The 20,308-nt window shown below is 50.1% G+C and overlaps 1 protein-coding gene across 11 annotated transcripts in view; it reads right to left on the bottom strand.

Moving 5' to 3' along the window:
- Window positions 1–20,308, bottom strand: part of EPS15L1 (epidermal growth factor receptor pathway substrate 15 like 1) — a 121,477-nt gene that overhangs the window by 22,477 nt on the left and 78,692 nt on the right. For 7 of the 11 annotated variants that reach the window (XM_064381687.1, XM_064381680.1, XM_064381682.1 and 4 more), the window contains 6 exons: window positions 18,347–18,470; window positions 16,961–17,011; window positions 15,356–15,492; window positions 9,283–9,343; window positions 8,236–8,318; window positions 763–895 (listed from right to left, as the gene is read on the bottom strand). In XM_064381687.1, coding sequence (XP_064237757.1) covers window positions 763–895; window positions 8,236–8,318; window positions 9,283–9,343; window positions 15,356–15,492; window positions 16,961–17,011; window positions 18,347–18,470 — 589 coding nt within the window. The remainder of the gene's footprint in view (window positions 1–762; window positions 896–8,235; window positions 8,319–9,282; window positions 9,344–15,355; window positions 15,493–16,960; window positions 17,012–18,346; window positions 18,471–20,308) is intronic. The other 4 variants (XM_064381685.1, XM_064381690.1, XM_064381689.1 and 1 more) reach the window with 2 other exon arrangements.

Genomic DNA, 20,308 nt, shown 5'->3' with positions numbered 1-20,308 from the left:
ACTGGCTGCCGGCCTATGTCTGTCACACGAGAGAAATCCCACACATGAGTTAAAAGGCTCCAGAATCCTCAGGGGATCCTCAAGGGCCAAGGCTAGGAGACACCAGCAGCATCAGCCATGGGGAAGAGGGGCAGAACCTGCAGGAAACCCCCTGCTCAGAGCCGTGCGCTAAGATGCCTGGGTGAGCTGGGGCAGAGGGGAGCCCCAAACCATCCTGCTTCCTCACATCAGACACCGCCAAGAAGAATCTCTCGCTCCCTCCACTCTCGGTCCTGAAGCACCTGGGGATGGTCTGGACTGAGCAGTAACCCCTGCTGCCCTCACCCCCCACAGGCCTTCCCTAAGCACGGACGGGGAGGAGGACGGAGGAGAAGAGGCCAGAGTGGCCACAGGGCTGCCAGCCACGAGTGGCTCCTGAAGTATAGCTAGGATGTCGGGGTAGCAATGACATGCTCGGGCGAAGGCCGCATGAGATGCCCCTGGCCACAAGGGGAGCTCTAAGGCCAAGGCTTTGTGCACCCCAATGCAGAGCCAGAAGCCCAAGGGACCACAGGATGGGGCGAGGGCCGGCAGGCGGGAGGCACACAACACGCACACACGGCGCTTGCATGAACCCGGGTGGCTGGACCAGGGCACCGTCTTGCCCCCCATGCAGGGTCCCGCGGCATCTGCTGCTACTCTGGGCTGGTGAGCAGGGTGATCCTGGTCCCCCACCATCCTGCACCGGCAGGCGGCAGCTGCGAGAGAAGAAAGCGTACTGACCGCTGGGCGGTTTAGGCCGTGGAGGAGCGGGTTTCTTCGGAGGCAGAGCAGGAGTGTCCTGTTTACTTTTAAAGGGGTCATCTGAGAATCCTGCCCCTCCCAAGGAGGAGGTGAAAGGGCCAGAAGGTGGGGGCTGTAAGAGAGGACACGAAAGAGAGGCAAAAATAGTTGTTAAAACAAAGGTGACGGATGTCCACTGAGCAGACACTCGCACTCCAAGGGCCCTGGCGAGGCTTCCTACCCGTGACTGCACAAGACGGCCCTGCTCAGACCTGGGGTCTCTCTCAAGCCCCCTGCTTTCCTCCACCCTCAACAGCAGGGGCTCTCTGGCCTGTGGGTGATGAGCTGCCCGACACAGGGTGGCAGAGAGCAGTCCCATCCCTCCACGGGCTCCCAGCACAGAGGGCATTTCCAGCCCCACGCCACATGGGGCACAACTGGGTCCTTCCTGACTCCAGGACTTGGCACACAGGGTCCCTTGGGCCTCCTGCTTACACTTCAGAGACGCGCCCCACCTTCACCCTACGCTGGCTGCGGTGCTTGGTGCATGCCCTGGTGTGTCACCTCCCCACTGAGCTGGCCGGTGTGGTCACTGCCTTCACTTAGTGACAGGCAGCTCCAGGCACTGGGTCAGCTGGCACCAGACCTTCCCCCTCCACACCCCTGGGCTACGCATGCAGCACCTCAGGCGGGAGTGCACCCTTACATGCCCAGCCCACCCCCACTGGTCAGCACGGCCACGCCGCATCCATCAGGCTCTGATCACCTCTGGCCTGGACCCTTGGCCAGCCTCCATCACACCCATCCACATCCTCCACCCCACACCTGCTCTCTCAAAACCAAATTGGACCACATCCTCCAGCCTAAAGAGTGAGACAGTCAGATAGTTATAAACAACTGGATAGATGAATGGATGGTGGGTGGGCAGATGGATGGAATGGTGGCTGAGTGGATGAACGGACAGACATATATGTGGATTAATGGACAAATGAATGGCAGGTGGATGGATGGATGGATGCATGGGCAGGCAGAGACAGGAAGGCGGATGGGCGGTAGACAGGGAGGTAGACACGGGGTGACGTCTCACAGGTACGTAGCTAGGTGCTTCCTACAGGGATGCTCCAAGTTCTCATCAAGGCATGCAGGGACTTCATCACTGCCCTGGTTGCCCAATTTTTCAGGCTCACCTCTGAAGTCAGCCCTCCCCTCACGATGTCTCCTTCGTCCCTGTATTCCACTGCCCCCCAGCCACTGACTCAGCCCTCTTGTTTCCACGCCGTGCACACTCAGGTCTCCTGCTGGGGAGCTCGGCCCACCTCGTCCACCGGGAGCCTCTCTCCTTCCTCAGAGCCTGGCTGGACCCCACTGACATCCCCAGAGCTCTCCCAGGGTCTCCCTGGAGCCCTTTCCTGCCACCCAAGCCTGCACTGCTCACTGAGCCACAGAAACGCGCTTCCAGCCTCTCCCACTTGGAGGGCAAGCACAGCCCCCTTCCCGGCACCTGTTGCCACCAGGCCTGTGATGAGCAGGTACTAATCGCCGCTGCCTGGGGGACACTTGTGTCTCACTCAGAGTGCCGGTGCGGCACAGGGGAGCCAGGGCCTCCATCAGCCGCAGAAGGGCTGGCGCATCTCAGGCATCTGAGGGAACGGGCTGGGGTCTCCCAGAAGGAGAAAATCACTTTCCACAGGAAGAAGAGGAATGAGGAACCACTCTTACTAAACACAAAACAGCCAAGTGTATAATAAAATAAAAAATAACGACATTTTTACTAACGGAGGAAACCCGTTGCTACAAAAATGCAAAATAACGAGGAAATTATAGGACAAAGAGATCACTGTGATAGGAAACAAAAGGGACGGGCAGAAACAGGGGTAGAAACAATCCTGCGTTCCTCCAAGAGCACAGAAAAGAAAGATCAGAACGGGGCAGAGACGGAAGGAGGGGCCGGGGTCTCCAACTTTCTCCCCAGCAGGGCAGGCAGAGAGACAGAGAACAGCTCAAGAGCACAAAAGCACACTCCTGGGGTTTCCCTTGAGAATCCGGACCCAACAGGTTGCAGATGCAGGGGAAAGGGTCTAATGCCACCTCCAGCAAACAGTTCTGAAGGTATGCCCGCCTCCGCCTCCAGCATCTAGTCACACCAACGCAGCCTCTAAGGTGCCAGCGTCCAGTCACGCAGACGCGGCTGCCTAAGGCTCCAGCGTCCAGTCACGCAGACGCGGCTGCCTAAGGCTCCAGCGTCCAGTAACGCAGACGCGGCTGCCTAAGGCTCCAGCGTCCAGTCACGCAGACGCGGCTAAGACTCCAGCATCTAGTCACACAGACGCGAATGTCTAAGACTCTAGAGTCTACTCACACAGACCATCTAGGCTTCCAGAGTCTAGTCACACCAACGCAGCCGTCTAAGGCTCTAGTGTCTAGTCACACAGACATGGCGATCTAAGGCTCCAGCACCTAGTCACATAGACATGGATGTCTAAGACTCTAGTGTCTAGTGAGGCGGACGCAACTGTCTAGGCTTCCAGTGTCTTGTAACATCAATACACTCATCTAAGACTCTAGTGTCCAGTCACACCAATGCAGCTGTCTGAGGCTCTAGCTTCCAGTCACACCAATGCAGCTGTCTGAAGCTCCAGCATCTAGTCACACAGACGCAGCCATCTGAGGCTCTAGCATTCAGTCACACCGACGTGGCCCTCTGAAGCTCCAGGGTCTATAACACAGGCGCAGCTATCTAAGGCTCTTGTGTCCAGTCACACCAATGCAGCCGTCTGAAGCTCTGGCGTCTAGTCACACAGATGTGGCTGTCGAGGTCTCTGGCATTTAGTCACACAGACATGGCTGTTTAGGCCTCTGGAGTCTAGTCAGAGACTTGGCCACCTCTGTCTCTAGCAGCTAGTTATAGAGATGCAGTCATCAGGCCTCCAGCATCTAGTTACAGAGACACAGCCATGTGGGCCGCTTGCATCCTGACACAGAGACACAGCTGCCTTGGCCTCTACCGTGTGTAGTCCTAGAGTCGAGGCTGCTCGGCCTAGTCAGAGCCATATCAGAGACAGAACATGGAGGTGGCCCCTTTGAGAAGCAGCCTGCCCATTCCAGGTCCCCCCTGACGAGGACAATGGCAAGCACCCCCAGGGAGGGGAAAGGGCCCCAAAGGCTCCTGCATAGATGAGCCCATCAGATCCCTTCCCTGGGCTTCACGCAGCTCCCAGAGCTGCCCAGGCAGGAGACCTCACTCTATGCTCATCTTCTCACCTAATATGCCCAGTGACCTGGCAGGGGGTCCCACGGTCAGCACCTCTGCCTTACCTCTGTCAGTACCTCAGTTTCACACAAGGAAACTGAGGCACACAAAGGCGGCACAGCCTGCCCAAATCACACAGCAGGTCCAAGGCGGATCTGGAGCTGGACTTCACATCATCCGGCTCCCAGGCCGGGGCCTCCAGATGCTGCCCTCAGCTGCCGAGGGCCACCCCAGTGGTGGGTCCAGGGCCTCATCCAGGGCAGACTGTCCCGTCCAGGCTGGAACCCCCACCCCGCCACCTACTCAACGCCCTGTGCCTCAGTTTCTTCATCTGTAAAAGGGCAAGAGTGACAGAGCTTGGAGGGCTCTGGCAAGAAGGAAAGGAACTGACACGTGACAGGCATCCGGCCACTCACTGGCACCCAGACCACATGACAATGACCACACCAAGTATGAAGCTGCGATTGGAATCTGGGATCGCTCCATCTGCTGCCCTAGTTGTCCCTAAGCCTGTCTGAGAGATGAGGGGCAGCATCAGCTTGCAGCTTAGCTTTAAAATGAACCATTTAGGGTTGGCTGTTTGGAAGAGAATGAGGGGAAAGAACGCTGGCCTGTCCACAGGAGCTTCTGCTATTCATGGAACACATCCCCAGGCCTAGGGCCCATGTGAGTCCCCCACAGCCTGGGATGGGCAGGCAAGCAGGTCTAGCAGGGAAGTGGTGTGACCAGCCAGGCCTTGTCTTCCCTGGGCGTGCGCTGCCTCCTGTGCCGCGCATCTCCAGACACAGAGTGGGGCCACGGTCCCAGTGGCTGCATGAGCCTTTCCACCCTCTGCATAGCACAATAGGACCCGGGCACGTAAAACCACACTCAGCCTGGACATCCAAAGTTGTGAGACCTGGTGACACGCTCAAATCAGAGCCGCCTGAACCCCCAGGCTGATGGGGACACCCGGCTCAGCATCTCCCATGTGTGTTTAAACCCATGAGGCCAACTGGCTCCTCGTGAGGCGACAGGCTTCCAATAAACGCTTCGCACCGCCTCTGCAGTGAATCACATCACTCCTGGCACCAGAATGCCCACGTCATTTCCAAATCCCAATTTTCATGACTTCAAGTTTCCCAAGAAGCCTCCCTGGGGACTCAACTCTTTCCTACTCCGGCAGCGGCTTCAAGGAAAGTCGCTATTTTTAGAAAGGTTTCAGTAAAGCTGTCAGGGGCTCTCTGGGCTCGGCAAGGCTGAAGTATGCTTAAAATAAAAGGAAGACAGAAAATGCTACTATGAAAACCAGCTCTAAGAGAAACAGGTTTGAGCTCACCAGTGGAAGAACTGGTTCAAAACAAAAGACTGAATTTTTAAACAGCAGCCCTAAATATCAATGCACAGCTTTAAACCATTGAGAAGTTGGGGTGACAACCCAGTATTTCACAGAGGGCTTTTTTGGGGGGCAGGCAGGGGAGAGGGAAATAAGCTGGACTCTAGGTTTTATTCTCAAATGCTCCCTGGAAACATACTTTGGGGAATCTTTTTTTGTTTGTTTTTTAGACAGAGTCTCACTCTCCTGCACAGGCTGGAGTGCAGTGGCACAATGTCGGCTCACTGCAACCTCTGCCTCCCTGGTTCAAGCAATTCTCCTGCCTCTGCCTCCCAAGTAGCTGCAATTACAGGTGCGTACCACCACGCCCAGCTAATTTTTTGTATTTTTAGTAGGGATGGGGTTTCACTGTGTTAGCCAGTATGGTCTTGATCTCCTGACCTCATGATCCGCCTGCCTCGGCCGTCCAAAGTGCTGGGATTATAGGCGTGAGACACACGCCTGGCCAGGAATCTGTTTTTAAAGCGAGCTGATGTCATGTAGGCTCGATACTGTCTAGAAAAGAATCTCTTCAGGTGGGGGTGAGGACCTTAACTAAGAGTGCAGGCCCGAAGAGCCTCCCAAAAGAAACTTCTAGAAGCAGACTGCGGGCTGTGACTCTCCTCAGCAAAGCCACGCAGAGTGAAGGTGCTTCAACTTAGGGACTTACAAAAAGGGCCTCCCCACCCTGCTCAGATGGGGAAAAGTTGATTTTTTTTTAAAAAACACCTTCTTGCCACTTTCATTTCCCTTAGCATTTTATTTATATCCACAGTGTTGTTCTTGAAAAACAGAAGGTAACCAAAAAGGAAAAACAGAGCTGCAAGGTCAGGGTTGAGCTCAGCATGGGGCTGTACAAATGTCACGAAGGCAGGAGCTGATGGAACGCTGGAATCAAAACAATATAGTACTGGAGACCAATTTTCCACGGCTCTGTCCAACTCTGTCCTGACCCGGCGCCGCCAATAGGAAGTGAGACCAGCTCTGAAATCACAGCTGCATGTGTGTGAAGAGCCCCTGGTTTCAGGGCCCAAGAACAGGCAGAGGACGGTCATTAGATACTGGCCCTAGCACAGGCTCTGCTAGCTCTCACTCCCTGTGCACAGTGAGAGGAGGAAGATGGATCCAGCCTCCCAAAGGAAGAGTCCACGTGCGAAAACCAGAAATGACCAGGACCCCTGCCTTAGGGACTGCTGCCACCGTGTGGCCAATGTTTTCTGCTTTTGGGAGTTGGTTTCCCGCCTGCCCACGAGCCTGTGCAGTGGCTCCTAAATCTCCTTCCCCTGATGCCCTCTGGCCAGTCCCAAACCGTGTCACAGCGTAGCATACGAGGGATGGAGGCCTTCTCCGTGTGCTGGAAGGAGGGGGCACCATGCCAGGGCCTCTGGGCTCCCTCTGCCCAGGCTCATCTGTGTTAACACACACCATGCCTCAGTCAGAAGTGGGATTCGCTTCTTCAACAGGGCATGCACACACGCTTCTTTGAAAACTTGAACGGAATCTCAAGTGCTTCTCGGAATCTGTGTTCTGTGATCACAAGTTGTGACGGCTGCCAACCACAAGACACCCAGACACTCGTTTGCTCCACCGGCTGAGTGAACACAGGGCAGGCGAGGGAGGCACCTGGGCATAGGGCCGGTGGGGTGGGGAGGCCAAGGGGACTCCATGCCTGGGGCACACGTCTTCCAGGTACTCCCAGGGTTCCCTTACCTCACCACCTTCAGGCCAATGGCAGCAACCACAGAGACTGAGCCCAGCTGCTCCAGGGGACCCCCCATAGGCCACCCCTCACTCCCTGGGCCATGGGCTCCAGGAGAGGGCTGCATTCTGCTTGTGGCTGCTGCCTCTCCCTGCAAGGCGGATGGTGCCTGGGTCTCTGCAGGTGGAACATGTGAGGAAAGCAGGCCCCTTGGCTCCTGGAGGACAGAGCCCACCCGCCCCTGCCTGGGGGCTGCCGAGAAGGGACAGAGTGGATGCGGGTGAAGAGACGGGGCACACCTCACCTGCTTTCCTTCATTCCTGCCAAAGAAACGCGCTTCTTGCTCAAACAGGGAGACACACAACTCACAGGAAGCACAGCGGTGCCTCAGCCCCGGCTTCCTTCCCACGCACCATGGCCCCCATTTCCAACTTTCCAGCACTTTCTTCCAGGAGGCACCTCACTGGTAAGGGGCTCCTACTGTTATTTCTTGACTGTCCATTCTGGACGTTCCCTGTTGACTTCTCTACGCTACCTTAAGGACTGAGCTCCAGCCACACTGCCAGCCTCTGGAGAAGCCCGACGGCCATCTGGGCCCAGAGCCACAGTCAGTTCAGGTCACTGTCTGGTAAGGGCTGGACACAGACGTGTCCAGTCCAGTAACCAGCCTCACTGCTGTCCTTCAACAGTTCACTCCTCACCAGCAGGTCTGTCTACATTTATTCACGGAGCCTGGCCCTCACTTTTCAACACCCCTCGAGAGTTCTGTCGCACGGGCAGCTCTGGACACTCACTGGCCTGCTTTCCCCGGATGCCTCGCACCTGCAGGCCTGCTGCCCATGGCCCTTTTGAGAAGCCTGTGCCCAACGCCTTCTCAAGTTTCTACTCGGCCATGGCAATGACTTCCCCGCCTGAGACCTGATGTTGTCAGACACCAGTGGGAACCGGGGAAGCCCAGGGCAGCTATGCCCCTGGGAGGGGTCAGGGCCCATCCAGAGGGAGTGAAGTGCATCGGTTCATAGCCATGGGTGCTTTCCAGACCCAACCCTGTGTTTGAAAGGTGCCGGGAGATACATACATAACATGAACAATTACGCCTGGCAGCCCATACCACGACAAGAGGCACAAAGACACTAGCAGAGGTGCAGGGGCTCCATGGAGGGGCTTTACCTTGGACATCTGGCTGAAGTCGGCAAAGCCCTCAGCACTATTGAAGGACCCACTTCCGAAGGGATCTAAGGTTCCAAAGGGATCTGTAATCGGCACCAACAAAGTCAGAGTTACAGGTCTTTAAGAGAACACGCCTTCTGGGGTGGAGGGAAAATGCTAGATGGCCCCTGAACCAGGACACTCAGGAAGGCTGCATTTATTCACTAGACACATGTATCTGCATGAAAGTCCCTCAGCAAGGCCTCCCTGCTCGCTCTGGCGTGGCAAGATGGTTTCTAACTGTGACGACTGCTCTGCGAGGACTGGCATCTTTCACAGTCATCAGAGGAGTGACAAGTTGCTGCAAGGGCACAGCCTACTGTCCCATTGGGTTAGGAGGGGAGATGAGAGGGAGGGGAGGAGCAACTCCAGGATGACCTGCCACACACACAATGTATGCAGGGCAGTGTCTGTGGCTAGAGCTTTTTGCTGTGTTTTCTCCTCTGACCTGGAAGGGATTTGCCTAGAGTAGTGGATGCACCTGCCTATGATACCAAACCCTGCTACCTGCTATGCACAAGCTGCAGGACCAAGCGGGGCCTGTTCCCAAAAAAAAGGGAGCATCCACAGATGTTCCCATTGCATAAAGGCTCGAGTGTGCATCTGTGAGTTCTACACCGTGAGATGAGCTTCCTTCAAAGTCAGAACCCACAGCACAGGCCAATCAGGCCAGTACTTGGGGTCCAATTTTGGATTTCTTTAAGGGAGAAAACCCAAAGATACAAACCAAAGATTTTGAAGGAGGAGTGAGTAAACAGCAGTTACCGTCACTGGTGCTGTTACGGAATACCTACTCCCAAAGTTCCTTTCCGGAAAGATGCCAGTGCGTGCCCGGGAAGAGGAGCAGCAAGAGGTGCTCATTTTGGTGTGACAGGATCAGGCCAGGGGTGCCACTGACTAATGACACAAACACAGAGGCCATGCTGGCTTTGGGAGTGAAGGCGTTAACTGGGGGGCTGCTCTGCTACTGCCCGAGTAATAGGAAGGAAAATAAGCCATGGGTCTCACCTGATCCTTTTGAGGAGACACTGGAGGATGAAAAGGGATCACTGGATTCAAAGGGGTCGAGCTGAGTGAAAGGAGAGAGGAAAGAGTAAAAAGCAGTTCATTTGTTCCACCACCCGTTCATTCAACCAGACTTTCCGACGTGGATGTACAACATCCAGGGCCAGGCCAGAGGGAAAGTGTAACGACTGAAACTCAAGCCAGGCAGAGTAAAATCCCAACACATCAACCCTCCTGCAGACAGCACCTATCAACCTGGGCAAAATACCCCCCAACATTACAAATACAAAAAGCAGTGGCCTGAAGGCTGGGAAGTGAACCAACCAGGCAGGGAGAAGACTTTGGAGGAGAATTTGAATGTGGCAGAACACAGCAGGAGGTTGAGTTTCCATCCCACCAGCTACAGCAGGAGGGCACAGTGTGCTAAGATTCTCGTAGAATCTGAACATGTAAGGATGGAGCCCAGAGACAACCACTCGCAGGGGAAACGGAGGGGAATCAGGACGCAGGGGCAGAGCCACAAGCCCTGAACTGCATGGTCCGCTCTGCCTCGGTCTCAGGCTGCACCCCTGCTCACTCATGCCTGTGGGGGACTCAGGGCAGCCCGCAGCTGAAGCCACGAGAACTAAGCCAGGATGAGAGCTTCCGCCATCTGCTGGCGAGCGTCTACAGTGTGAGTGGCACCAAGTTAACTGCCTGCTGAAACAAATCCATCCCTGCTCTTTGGAGAAAACAGTCTACAGTCTCTACACAGAACACTCACAATGTATCACAATGCATCAGATACATTTCTAAACATACAAAGAACTGGAAAAATGTGACCAACTCTCACTGGAAAAGACAAACAATGTAGCCAATCTCAAAATAACCCAGATGATGGAACTCTGAGACAGACAAAGTAAAACAGTGATTATAAGTCTGCTGAATGAGGAAAAGGAAAATACACTTAAAATGAATGAAAATACAGGCAACCTTAGCAGAGAAATCGAAAGTATACAAAAGAAACAAATGAAAGTTCCAGAAATGAAAAAGTGTATCTACAATAAATATTTCATCCCTGGCGCAGTGGATGACCTGAAGTCAGGAGTTTAAGACCAGCATGAACATGGCAAAACCCCATCTCTAGTAAAAATACAAAAATTAGCCAGGCGGGCCAGGTGAGGTGGCTCACACCTGTAATCCCAGCACTTTGGGAGGCCGAGGCAGGTGGATCGCCTGAGGTCAGGTCAGGAGTTCAAGACCATCCTGGCCAATATGGTAAAACCCCGTCTCTACCAAAAATACAAAAAATTAGCCAGGCATAGTTGTGGACACCTGTAGTCCCAGTTACTTGGGAGGCTGAGGCAGGAGAATCACTTGATCCCAGGAGGCAGAGGATGAAGTGAGCTGAGATCACGCCACTGCACTCCAGCCTGGGTAACAAGAGCAAAACTCCATCTCAAAAATAAATAAACAAGCCAGGCTTGGTGGCGCATGCCTGTAATCCCAACTACTCAGGAGGCTGAGGCAGAAAAACGGCTTGAACCCAGGAGACAGAGGTTGCAGTGAGCTGAGATTGCACCACTGCACTTCAGCCTGGGCGACAGAGCAAGACTGTTCCAAAAAAACCCAAGGGCCAGTTGCGATGGCTCACGCCTGTAAGCCCAGTACTTTGGGAGGCTGAGGCGGGTGGATCATGAGGTCAAGAGATCAAGACCATCTTGGTCAACATGGTGAAACCCCGTCTTTACTAAAAATACAAAAAATTAGCTGGGCATGGTAGCGCATGCCTGTAATCCTAGCTACTCAGGAGGCTGAGGCAGGAGAATTGACTGAACCCAGGAGGCGGAGGTTGCGGTGAGCCGAGATCGCGCCATTGCACTCCAGCCTGGGTAACAAGAGCGAAACTCCGTCTCAAAAAAAAACAAAAAAACCCCACTTCATTAGATTAGCTAAATAACCAAAAACAAAAGAAAGAGTAAGTGAAGTCAAAGACAGATCAGTAAAAATTACTCAATCTGAAGAAAAAGAAAAAAACAGAATGAAAAGAAATAGAGCCTCAGGAACCTGTGGTACAATAACAAAACGTCTCACATTCGTGTAACTGGAATACCAGAAAGAGAGGAGAGAGAAAATGGGGCAGAAAAAACAAATTAGGAGAACTGATGGCTGAAAACATACCAAATTTGTTTTGTTGTTGTTGCTGTTTTGAGATGGAATCTCGCTCTGTCACCCAGGCTGGAGTGCAGTGGCACAACCTCAGCTCAATGTAACCTCCACCTCCTGGATTCAAGCAATTCTCCTGCCTCAGCCTCCTGAGTACCTGGGATTACAGGTGTGCAGCACCATGCCTGGCTAATTTTTGTATTTTTAGTAGAGATAGGATTTCGCCATGTTGGCCAGGCTGGTCTCGAACTCCTGGCCTCAAGTGATCCACCCACCTCAACTTCCCAAGGTGCTGGGATTACAGGCATGAGCCACCAAACCAGGCCATGAAAACTTACCAAATTTGCTGAAAAGCATAATTTATAGATTCAAGAACCTAAGCAAAGCCTAAACAGTATAAACACCAAGAAAACCACATCCAGAAACTTCAAAAACTACTGAAAACCGAAGATAAAGAGAGAATCTTGAAAGTATCCAAAGAAAAACACTCCATTACATATGGGGCAACAATGACCTGAAAGAATACTCTCATTCAATGGAAGCTGGAAGGCAGTGGAAAAACACCCTAAAAGTGCTAAAAAAAAAACCAAACTCCCAACAACCTACATCAAACACAAATGTCCTTCAAGAATGCCAAAGGGCCTGTAACTCTAGCACCTTGGGAGGATGAGGCTGGCAGATCACTTGAGTTCAGGTCGAGATCAGCCCGGCCAACATGGTGAAACTCCATCTCTACTAAAATTACAAACATTAGCCAGAAATCGCTTGAACCTGAGAGGCAGAGGTTGGGAAAAAAAAAAAAGATTGACAACAGCTGGGTGCAGTGACTCAAGCCTGTGATCCCAGCACTTTGGAGGAACTGAGGCAGGAGGCTTGCTTGAGCCTGGAAGTCTGAGACCAGCCTGGGCAACATATGGAGATCCCATCTCTACAAAAAATAAAAAATTAGCTTGGTGTGGAGGTACATGCCTGTGGTCCCAGCAACTTGGGAGGCTGAGGTGAGAGATTACTTGAGCCTGGGAGGCTGAGGCTGCAGTGAGCCTGAGATCACACCACTGCACTTCAGCCTGGGCAACAGAGTGAGACTCTATTTCAAAAATAAAAAATAAACACATGACAACACAGTTGATCTGCACCATAAGAAGTGCTAAAGAAAGTTCTTTAGGCTGAAGGAAAATGATAACAGAGGGAAAACCAATCTTCAGAAAGAAATGAAGAGTATCAGAAATGGTAAATATCTGGGTAAAACTAAATGATTACTTTTTTCCTCTTTCTTTCTAAAAAATACCTACAATGAATTAATGCAAAAATTATAACAGTCTTATGGAGTTTATAATGTATTTAGATAAATGATATTCATATGATGGCTATAACATAAGAAGACATGCTGGCTGCAAGGGTAGGTGGACAAATGGACCTACATGGTTGCAAATTTTCTACATTTTACATGAGGTAATACAATACTAACCTCAAGTAGGCTATGAAAAATTAAAACCGTAAAAGGTAATTCCTAAAGCAACCTCTAAAAATTTCATTAAAAGAAGTATGATTAAAATAATAAAAGGCCAATAGACAGAATTCAAGAAAACATTCAAACAATCCAAAAGAAGGCAGGGGAAAAAAAATGGGATAAACAGCAAGCAAATAATAAAACAGTAGATTTAAACCATATCAATAATTACATTAAATGTTAATGGACTAAACATTCTGCTTATAAGGCAGGGACTTCCGACTGGATAAAAAAAGCAAGCCCCAACACTATGCTAGTTACAAAAGATAACTATCAGCTTTAAAGACTCAGGTAAGTTGAAAGTAAATGGTTGAAAAATGATCTATCATGTAGTAAATACCATGAGGTGAATGAAGCAGTAAAATAGACTTCAAGACAAAGAACATCACCAGAGATCAAATGGAATATTTTATAATGATAGAAAGGTTGCTGTGTCAGGAAGACACAACAATCATAAACATCTATGCACCTGACAAAGCTTCAAAGTACACAAAGCAAAACTTGATCAAATTAAAGCGCAGTATGAACAATTCCACAATCATAGGAGGATGTTTAACACCTCTCTTTCAGCCATTAGTAGAACTAAAAAACAAACAAAGAAACAAACAATGAAGACACAGATGAACACTGTCGGGAAGCTCAACCTCACTGGCATTTATAGAACAGTACACCCAACAACTACAGATACACATTCTTCTCAAGTGTACGTGGTTTGTTCATCAACATAGGCCATAAACAACAACTCTTGATAAATGTGAAGGTACTGAAAACATACGGAATATGTTCTCTAAGAGATATAATTAAAAATCAATATTAAATATTATTATAAGATACACAGGAGAAGACGCCAAGTATCTGGAAATGAAACAACACACTTTTAAGTAATCCATGGGTAAACAGAATTCACAAGGGAAACTGGAAAATATCTCAAAACTGAATGGCAAAGAAGAGACAAAGCATTAAAATATATGACATACAGGTAAAGCACTGCTTAAGGGAAACACATTGCTTTAAATTTATATAGATGCTCCTTGACTTACCATGGGGTTACGTCTTGATAAACCCATTGTAAGTTGAAAATATCATCAAGTCAAAATGCACTTAATATTTCAATAAACCCATTATAAAGCAAAAAATCATAAGTTGAACCAATGTAAGTCCAGACACTCCTTCACTTATGATGAGGCTGTATCTTGATAAAACTATTGTAAAGTCAAAAAAACTGTAAGTTGAGCCATTGTAAGTCAGGGTCCGCCTGTACTAGAAAATGAAGTCTAAAATCAATGAATGAAGGTAGGACCTTAAGACATGAGAAGAACAAAGTAAACCCAAAATAAATAGGAGTAAGGTAACAGAAAAACACAGAAATAGAAAAGAGAAGAAATCAATGAAAACAGAAAACAAGCAGTAGAGAAAATGAAGCCAAAAGCTGGTTATGGAAAAGGTCAACGAAATTGGTGAACAGATCACCAGCACCAGGAATGCCAGGGAAATTCTCACTACAGGTCTTCAGGACACTAAAATGGGGCCATTAAGAAAACATGGCAAGTGAATCTTTGCCTTCAAGGAGCTCCAAGTGCTAAAGACCACGGGGAGTGAGCGAGGTGGGCACCAGGGCAGCAGGAGCCCTGAGGAGGAGGGATGAGTGCCCGTCTAAGCAGGCCCTGGGCCTGGGTTGCAGCCTAGAAAATGGAAGGAGGCTATGAAGCAGGCTTACTCCATCATGAAAATCCTCTCCTCCATCACCAGAGGCAGCTTTTTTTTGGTTTTGAAGTCCAGGTTGACACCAGTTTAACCCAATCTCTTGGGCGTAATGTGCAAAACGCCCATTGTCTGCCACTCCTGGGGATGGGGCACAGATGTGCTGGGGCTGGAGACTGGAAGGTCAGAGTCGGCTGATGCTCGCAGGAGACGACACCAGGCAAGGAGGCTGGGCTGAGACGCCTGCACTCACTCCTGCCGCCGTGATGGGGGCATCCACTGAGGCAATGTGACTCTAAGGTCTCCACCAGTGCTATGTGTTACAAGAACTGTGCAGGGTGGCTGGGTCCATGCGAGCATATGGTACTCGTCTGATTTCATCTTTTTTGGGAGATGAAGTAGCAGTGGGGGCAGTTGACTCGAGTTGGGAGGGGGGATAGGGACACAGGAATAAGAACTGTGGGCAACAGCCTCCTTGCCCCGACTTGGGGCCATTGGACCGCTGGCTGCACCCTTGGGGCTCACAGGATGAGCCACCACAGTGACTAGGCCAGACAACCCCTCACTCGGCAGGAATGAGAGCAGACTGGGATAATAGCTCCTGGAGAACAGGCACCACGGCCTACACTCCACAAAGGGGAGGAGGGCTTCGGGAAGCACCACCCTCACACACACGGAGCAGACACCTGGGTCTCCCAGGCAATGTCCCACCCCACTCACCTTCGAAGGTAAGGAAGGGTTTTTTGTGAATGGGTCCGAGGTAAATGGGTCGTTCTTTGTCTGTTTCTTGAAGAAGTCCTCGGTGGCGGAGCCGCGGAATGGGTCACTTTCTTTGAAAGGGTCCCCTCCAAATGGATCTGAAAGAGAAAATACCCCGTGAGTAAAGAACATTACACCAAGCGAAAGAACCCAGGCAGAAAAAGAACACACCACAGAATGATGCTGTTTACATGAAATTCTAGAACGGTAAGAACACTAGTGATGGAAGGCAGGGCAGTGGTGGCCAGGGGACCCTGGGGAGGGGGCGGGGGGTGATAGCAAAGGGGCCCCAGGAGTGACAGAAGTGTTCTCAAATCTCACACAACTGTGCATATTTGTTGAAACTCATCTTATTACATAGTAAAACTGGTGAATTTTGTTCTATGTAAATTTTATCTCTCAATAAAACTGACTTTAAAAATAATATCCTGGCCAGGCATGGTGGCTCATGTCTGTAATCCCAGCACTTTGGGAGGCTGAGATAGGAGGATCTTTTGAGGCCAAGAGTTCAAGACCAGCATGGGCAACATAGAGAGACCCTGCTTGAACAACAAAAAAAGAAATTAGCCAAGTGTGGTGGTGCATACCTGCAGTCCCAGCTATTCAGGAGGCAGAGGCGGAAAGACAGCTTGAGCCCAGGAGGTCAAGGCTGCAGTGAGTTATAATTGCGCCACTGCACTCCAGCCTGGGCAACAGAGTAAAACCCCGTGTCTAAATAAATAAATAAATAAAAATGACATATCCTGCAGAAGCTGGATATAATATTAATAATAATAATAGTAAACAACACAGAGACAGAAAATAGATTGGTGGGTGCCAGGGGTTGCGGGAGGAAACAGGGAGTGACTGCTGATGGGGACAGGGTTTCTTTTTGGGGGGATGAGAATGTTGTGGAACTAGGTGAAGGTGATCATTGCACAACACTGAGTGTGTGCAATACCACTGAATTAGACTCGTTAAAATGGTGACTTTTATGTTATATAAATTTCACCTTAAAAAAAAAAAAGTAAATCAATTGGGCTCAGGGGCTCACGCCTGTCATCCTAGCACTTTGGGAGGCCAAGCCCAAGGCAGGCAGACCAATTGAGGTCAAGAGTTCGAGACCAGCATGGCCAACATGGTGAAACCCTGTCTCTACTAAAAATACAAAAATTAGCTGGGCGTGGTGGCTCATGCCTGTACTCCTAGCTACTCAGGAGGCTGATGCAAGACAATCACTTGAACTCAGGAGGCAGAGGTTGCAGTGAGCTGAGATCACACCACTACACTCCAGCTCGGGTGGCAGAGCAAGACTCTGTCTCAAAAACTAAACTAAAATAAATAAATAAATTAGCAGGCAATATGATCCCACCACACTCCAGGGTGGGGTGCACGCAGCGAATGGACCAGGGGAGGGGAAGCCATCTCTAGAAGGGAACAGGAGTGATGGTGTGTGCAACATGGACGGCTGTCCTTCCCAACATGGCTGCCATCCTCATGTGTGTAGACAGAAGTCCCACCAAGTGTGACTTCTCAGCTAGGACTGGAAACAGTCTAGAGAGTGGTCTGGGAAACACTGAACTTTACCTGTTGAAGCTGTCTGCTGTTCTGCAAAGGGGTCATTCTGGAACGGGTCACCTGGGTGAGAGAGGAGACAAACACTTATTAGCTCTAGGGCACAGGATGCAGGCCGAGCCCCTGGACACAGCCATCCACCTGCCAGGACTTTCATTGCCTTCTACCCCTAATTTAGGGAGAGAATGTTATTTCCTTCTCTACTATCCACCTGCCCTCGAAGCCTTGGCAAATCACAAAGGGGGACCTGGAGGAGGCAGCTGTTTCTGGCTAGAACATTTAAGATGAAGAGGAAGGTACCACTGGCTGCCCAACAAAGACTGGAGTGGTGGAAGACAGAGTGGGCCAGAATCCACTCCTCTCTTCCCATGCCAGGTTTCCTTCATCCCATCTGCCTGTCACCTGGGTAAGAGGACACAGGATCCTGGGCTGTCCCATATTTCACTGCCAGCCTTGCAGCAATGATGAGGTAGCACCCTGGGCTTCAGGGGCTACTAGATTCTCCCTTCAGACCCGGCAGACTTCAACCCCAAGCTGAAGCTCAAACTCCCACTAACCTCTCCCTACCTCAGCATTTTTCTCAGAAATGTAGAGAGAGCCTTCCTCCTGGAAATACCGTTTTGCTCTGAAACATGGAGAGAAATTAGGAAATCTTGTTTCTGGAATTCTTAGTTATTCTTGACTCACATGTGGCTCTGGATAGACTCCTAAAATTATCCAGACCTTACGTTTAGGTAGGAATCCATGGTTGGCCAGACACTTTCATGATTGTTACTAGATCTGATTATTTTATCAGCACTGTGAGGTAAGCAAGGAGGAATTTATTAACCTCCTGAGGGATTAGGAAACTGAAAAGTTGAAGGGGCTGGCCAAGCTGCCCTCAAATGTGGGAGCCTTGTGGTGAGCTTGGAACACTTCTCACTGTATTGTGATGCGTTGGTTTTCTAGTTAATGGTGAGATGAGAAGCTCCAAAGGCATTCCTGCCAGGCACATGGCTCACGCCTGTAATCCCAGCACTTTGGGAGGCAGAGATGGGTGCATCACCTGAGGTCAGGATTTGAGACTAGCCTGGCCAACGTGGTGAAACCCCGTCTTTACTAAAAATACAAAATTAGCCAGGCACAGTGGTAGGCGCCTGTAATCCCAGCTGTTCAAGAGGCTGAGGCAGGAGAATTGCTTGAACCCAGGAGGAGGAAGTTGCAGTGAGTAGAGATCATGCCACTGCACTCCAGCCTGGGTGACAGGGCAAGACTCTGTCTCAAAAAAAAAAAAAAAGGTATTCCTTTGCCCCTCCGTTTCAGATTGTGGCATGTCCTTACTTTTCTAGACCTTCAACAACTCTAAATGAAATAAAATACACAGTCTCTCAATGAGAAAGTGGGTAGCAAGTGAGATACCTTTGAAGGGGTCAGCTCCTTTAAATGGGTCAGATTTGAAGGGGTCTTCTGTCTGGAAAGGATCCGGATGCAATTCTTGCGTGTTGTTGCTAAATAACAAGGCTTTATTTTTGAAAGGATCATCCTATAATTTTGTGAAGAAACAGGACAGGGATTTTATTATTTCTGAGTTAAAGCAAAGTATGGAATTCCATACTTAACTCACGTTTCCACTTTAAGTAACATGACCCTAAAAATAATGGTTTAGCCAGGAGTTCGAGACTGGCCTGGGGAACATAGCAAAGTCCCATCTCTATAAAAATAAAAATTAAAAAATGAGGCCAGGCACAGTGGCTTATGTCTGTAATCCCAGCACTTTGGAAGGCCAAAGTGGGCAGATCACCTGAGGCCAGGAATTCAAGAACAGCCTGGCCAACATGATGAAACCCCGTCTCTCCTAAAAATACAAAAAATTAGCTGGGCATGGTGGCAGGCACCTGTAACCCCACCTACTCAGGAGGCTGAGGCAGGAGAATTGCTTGAACCCAGGAGGCGGAGGTTGCAGTGAGCTGAGATTACACCACTGCACTCCAGCCTGGGCAACAGGGTGAGTGAGACTCTGTCACAAAGGAAAAAAAAAGGCCAGACATGGTGGCTCACATCTGCACTTTGGGAGGCAGAGATGGGCGGATTGCCTAAGGTCAGGAGTTGGAGACCAGCCTGGCTAGCATGGAGAAACCCCGCCTCTAATAAAAATACAAAAATTAGCTGGACATGGTGACAGGCATCTGTAATCCCAACTACTCCGAAAGCTGAGACAGAAGAATTGCTTCAACCCAGGAGGTAGACGTTGCAGTGAGCTGAGATCATGCCATTGCACTCCAGCCTGGACAAGAGCGAGACTCTGTCTCAAAAAAAATAATAATTAATAAAAATTTTTAAAAGCCAGGCATGGTGGCATGTACCTATAGTCTCAGCTACTTGGGAGGCTGACTCAGGAGACTGCCTCAACCCAGGAGGTGAAGGTTACAGTGAGCTATGACTGTGCCACTGCACTCCAGCCACAACAGAGCAAGACCCTGCATCTTTAAAAAATTAATTAAAGATCATTGAAGAAGTATGAACTTGAGTGAATAATAATGTTCAATACTGGTTCATTAGTTGTGGCAAATGTGCTGTATAAGATGTGAATAACAGGCAACTGGGTGTGGGAAACGGAGGAACTATGCACTATCAGCAATTTTTCTTTTTCTGAGACAGGGTCTCACTCTGTTGCCCAGGTGAGAGTGCAGTTGCACGCTCATGGCTCACTCCAGCCTCGACCATCTGGGCTTGAGTGATCCTCCCAGCTCAGTCTCCTAAGCAGCTGGGACTACAGGCGTGCACCACCAAGCCTGGCTAATTTCTTTTTCTTTTTTTTTTTTTTGAGACAGAGTTTCGCTCTTGTTACCCAGGCTGGAGTGCAATGGCACCATCTCGGCTCACCGCAACCTCCACCTCCTGGGTTCAGGCAATTCTCCTGCCTCAGCCTCCTGAGTAGCTGGGATTACAGGCATGCGCCACCATGCCCAGCTAATTTTTTGTATTTTTAGTAGAGACGGGGTTTCACCATGTTGACCAGGATGGTCTCGATCTCTTGACCTCGTGATCCACCCGCCTGCCTGGCTAATTTTTATGATTTTTGTAGAAGTGAGGTCTCTCACTATGTTGCCAGGGCTGGTCTTGAACTCCTGAGCTCAAGTGATCCTCCCACCTCAGCCTCCCAATGTACTGGGATTACAGGCGTGAGCCACTGTACCTGGCCTATCCTTGCAACTTTTTCATAAATCTAAAAACTATTCTAAAATAAAAGTTCATGAAAAAATGTCATTGAGTGGAAGCAACTCAAATGTCCATCAGTGAATGAATGGATAAACAAAATGTGGTCCATCCATACGACAGAATCTCATTCAGCCTTAAAAAGGAAAGAAGTCCTGAAACATG

This window comes from Aotus nancymaae, unplaced genomic scaffold (assembly GCF_030222135.1).
Source record: "Aotus nancymaae isolate 86718 unplaced genomic scaffold, 86718_ANA_hifiasm-v0.15.2.pri h1tg000028l, whole genome shotgun sequence".
Lineage (NCBI taxonomy): Eukaryota > Metazoa > Chordata > Mammalia > Primates > Aotidae > Aotus > Aotus nancymaae.
Note: the sequence above shows the minus strand (reverse complement) of the source record. Positions and strands in the feature narration are given on the sequence as shown.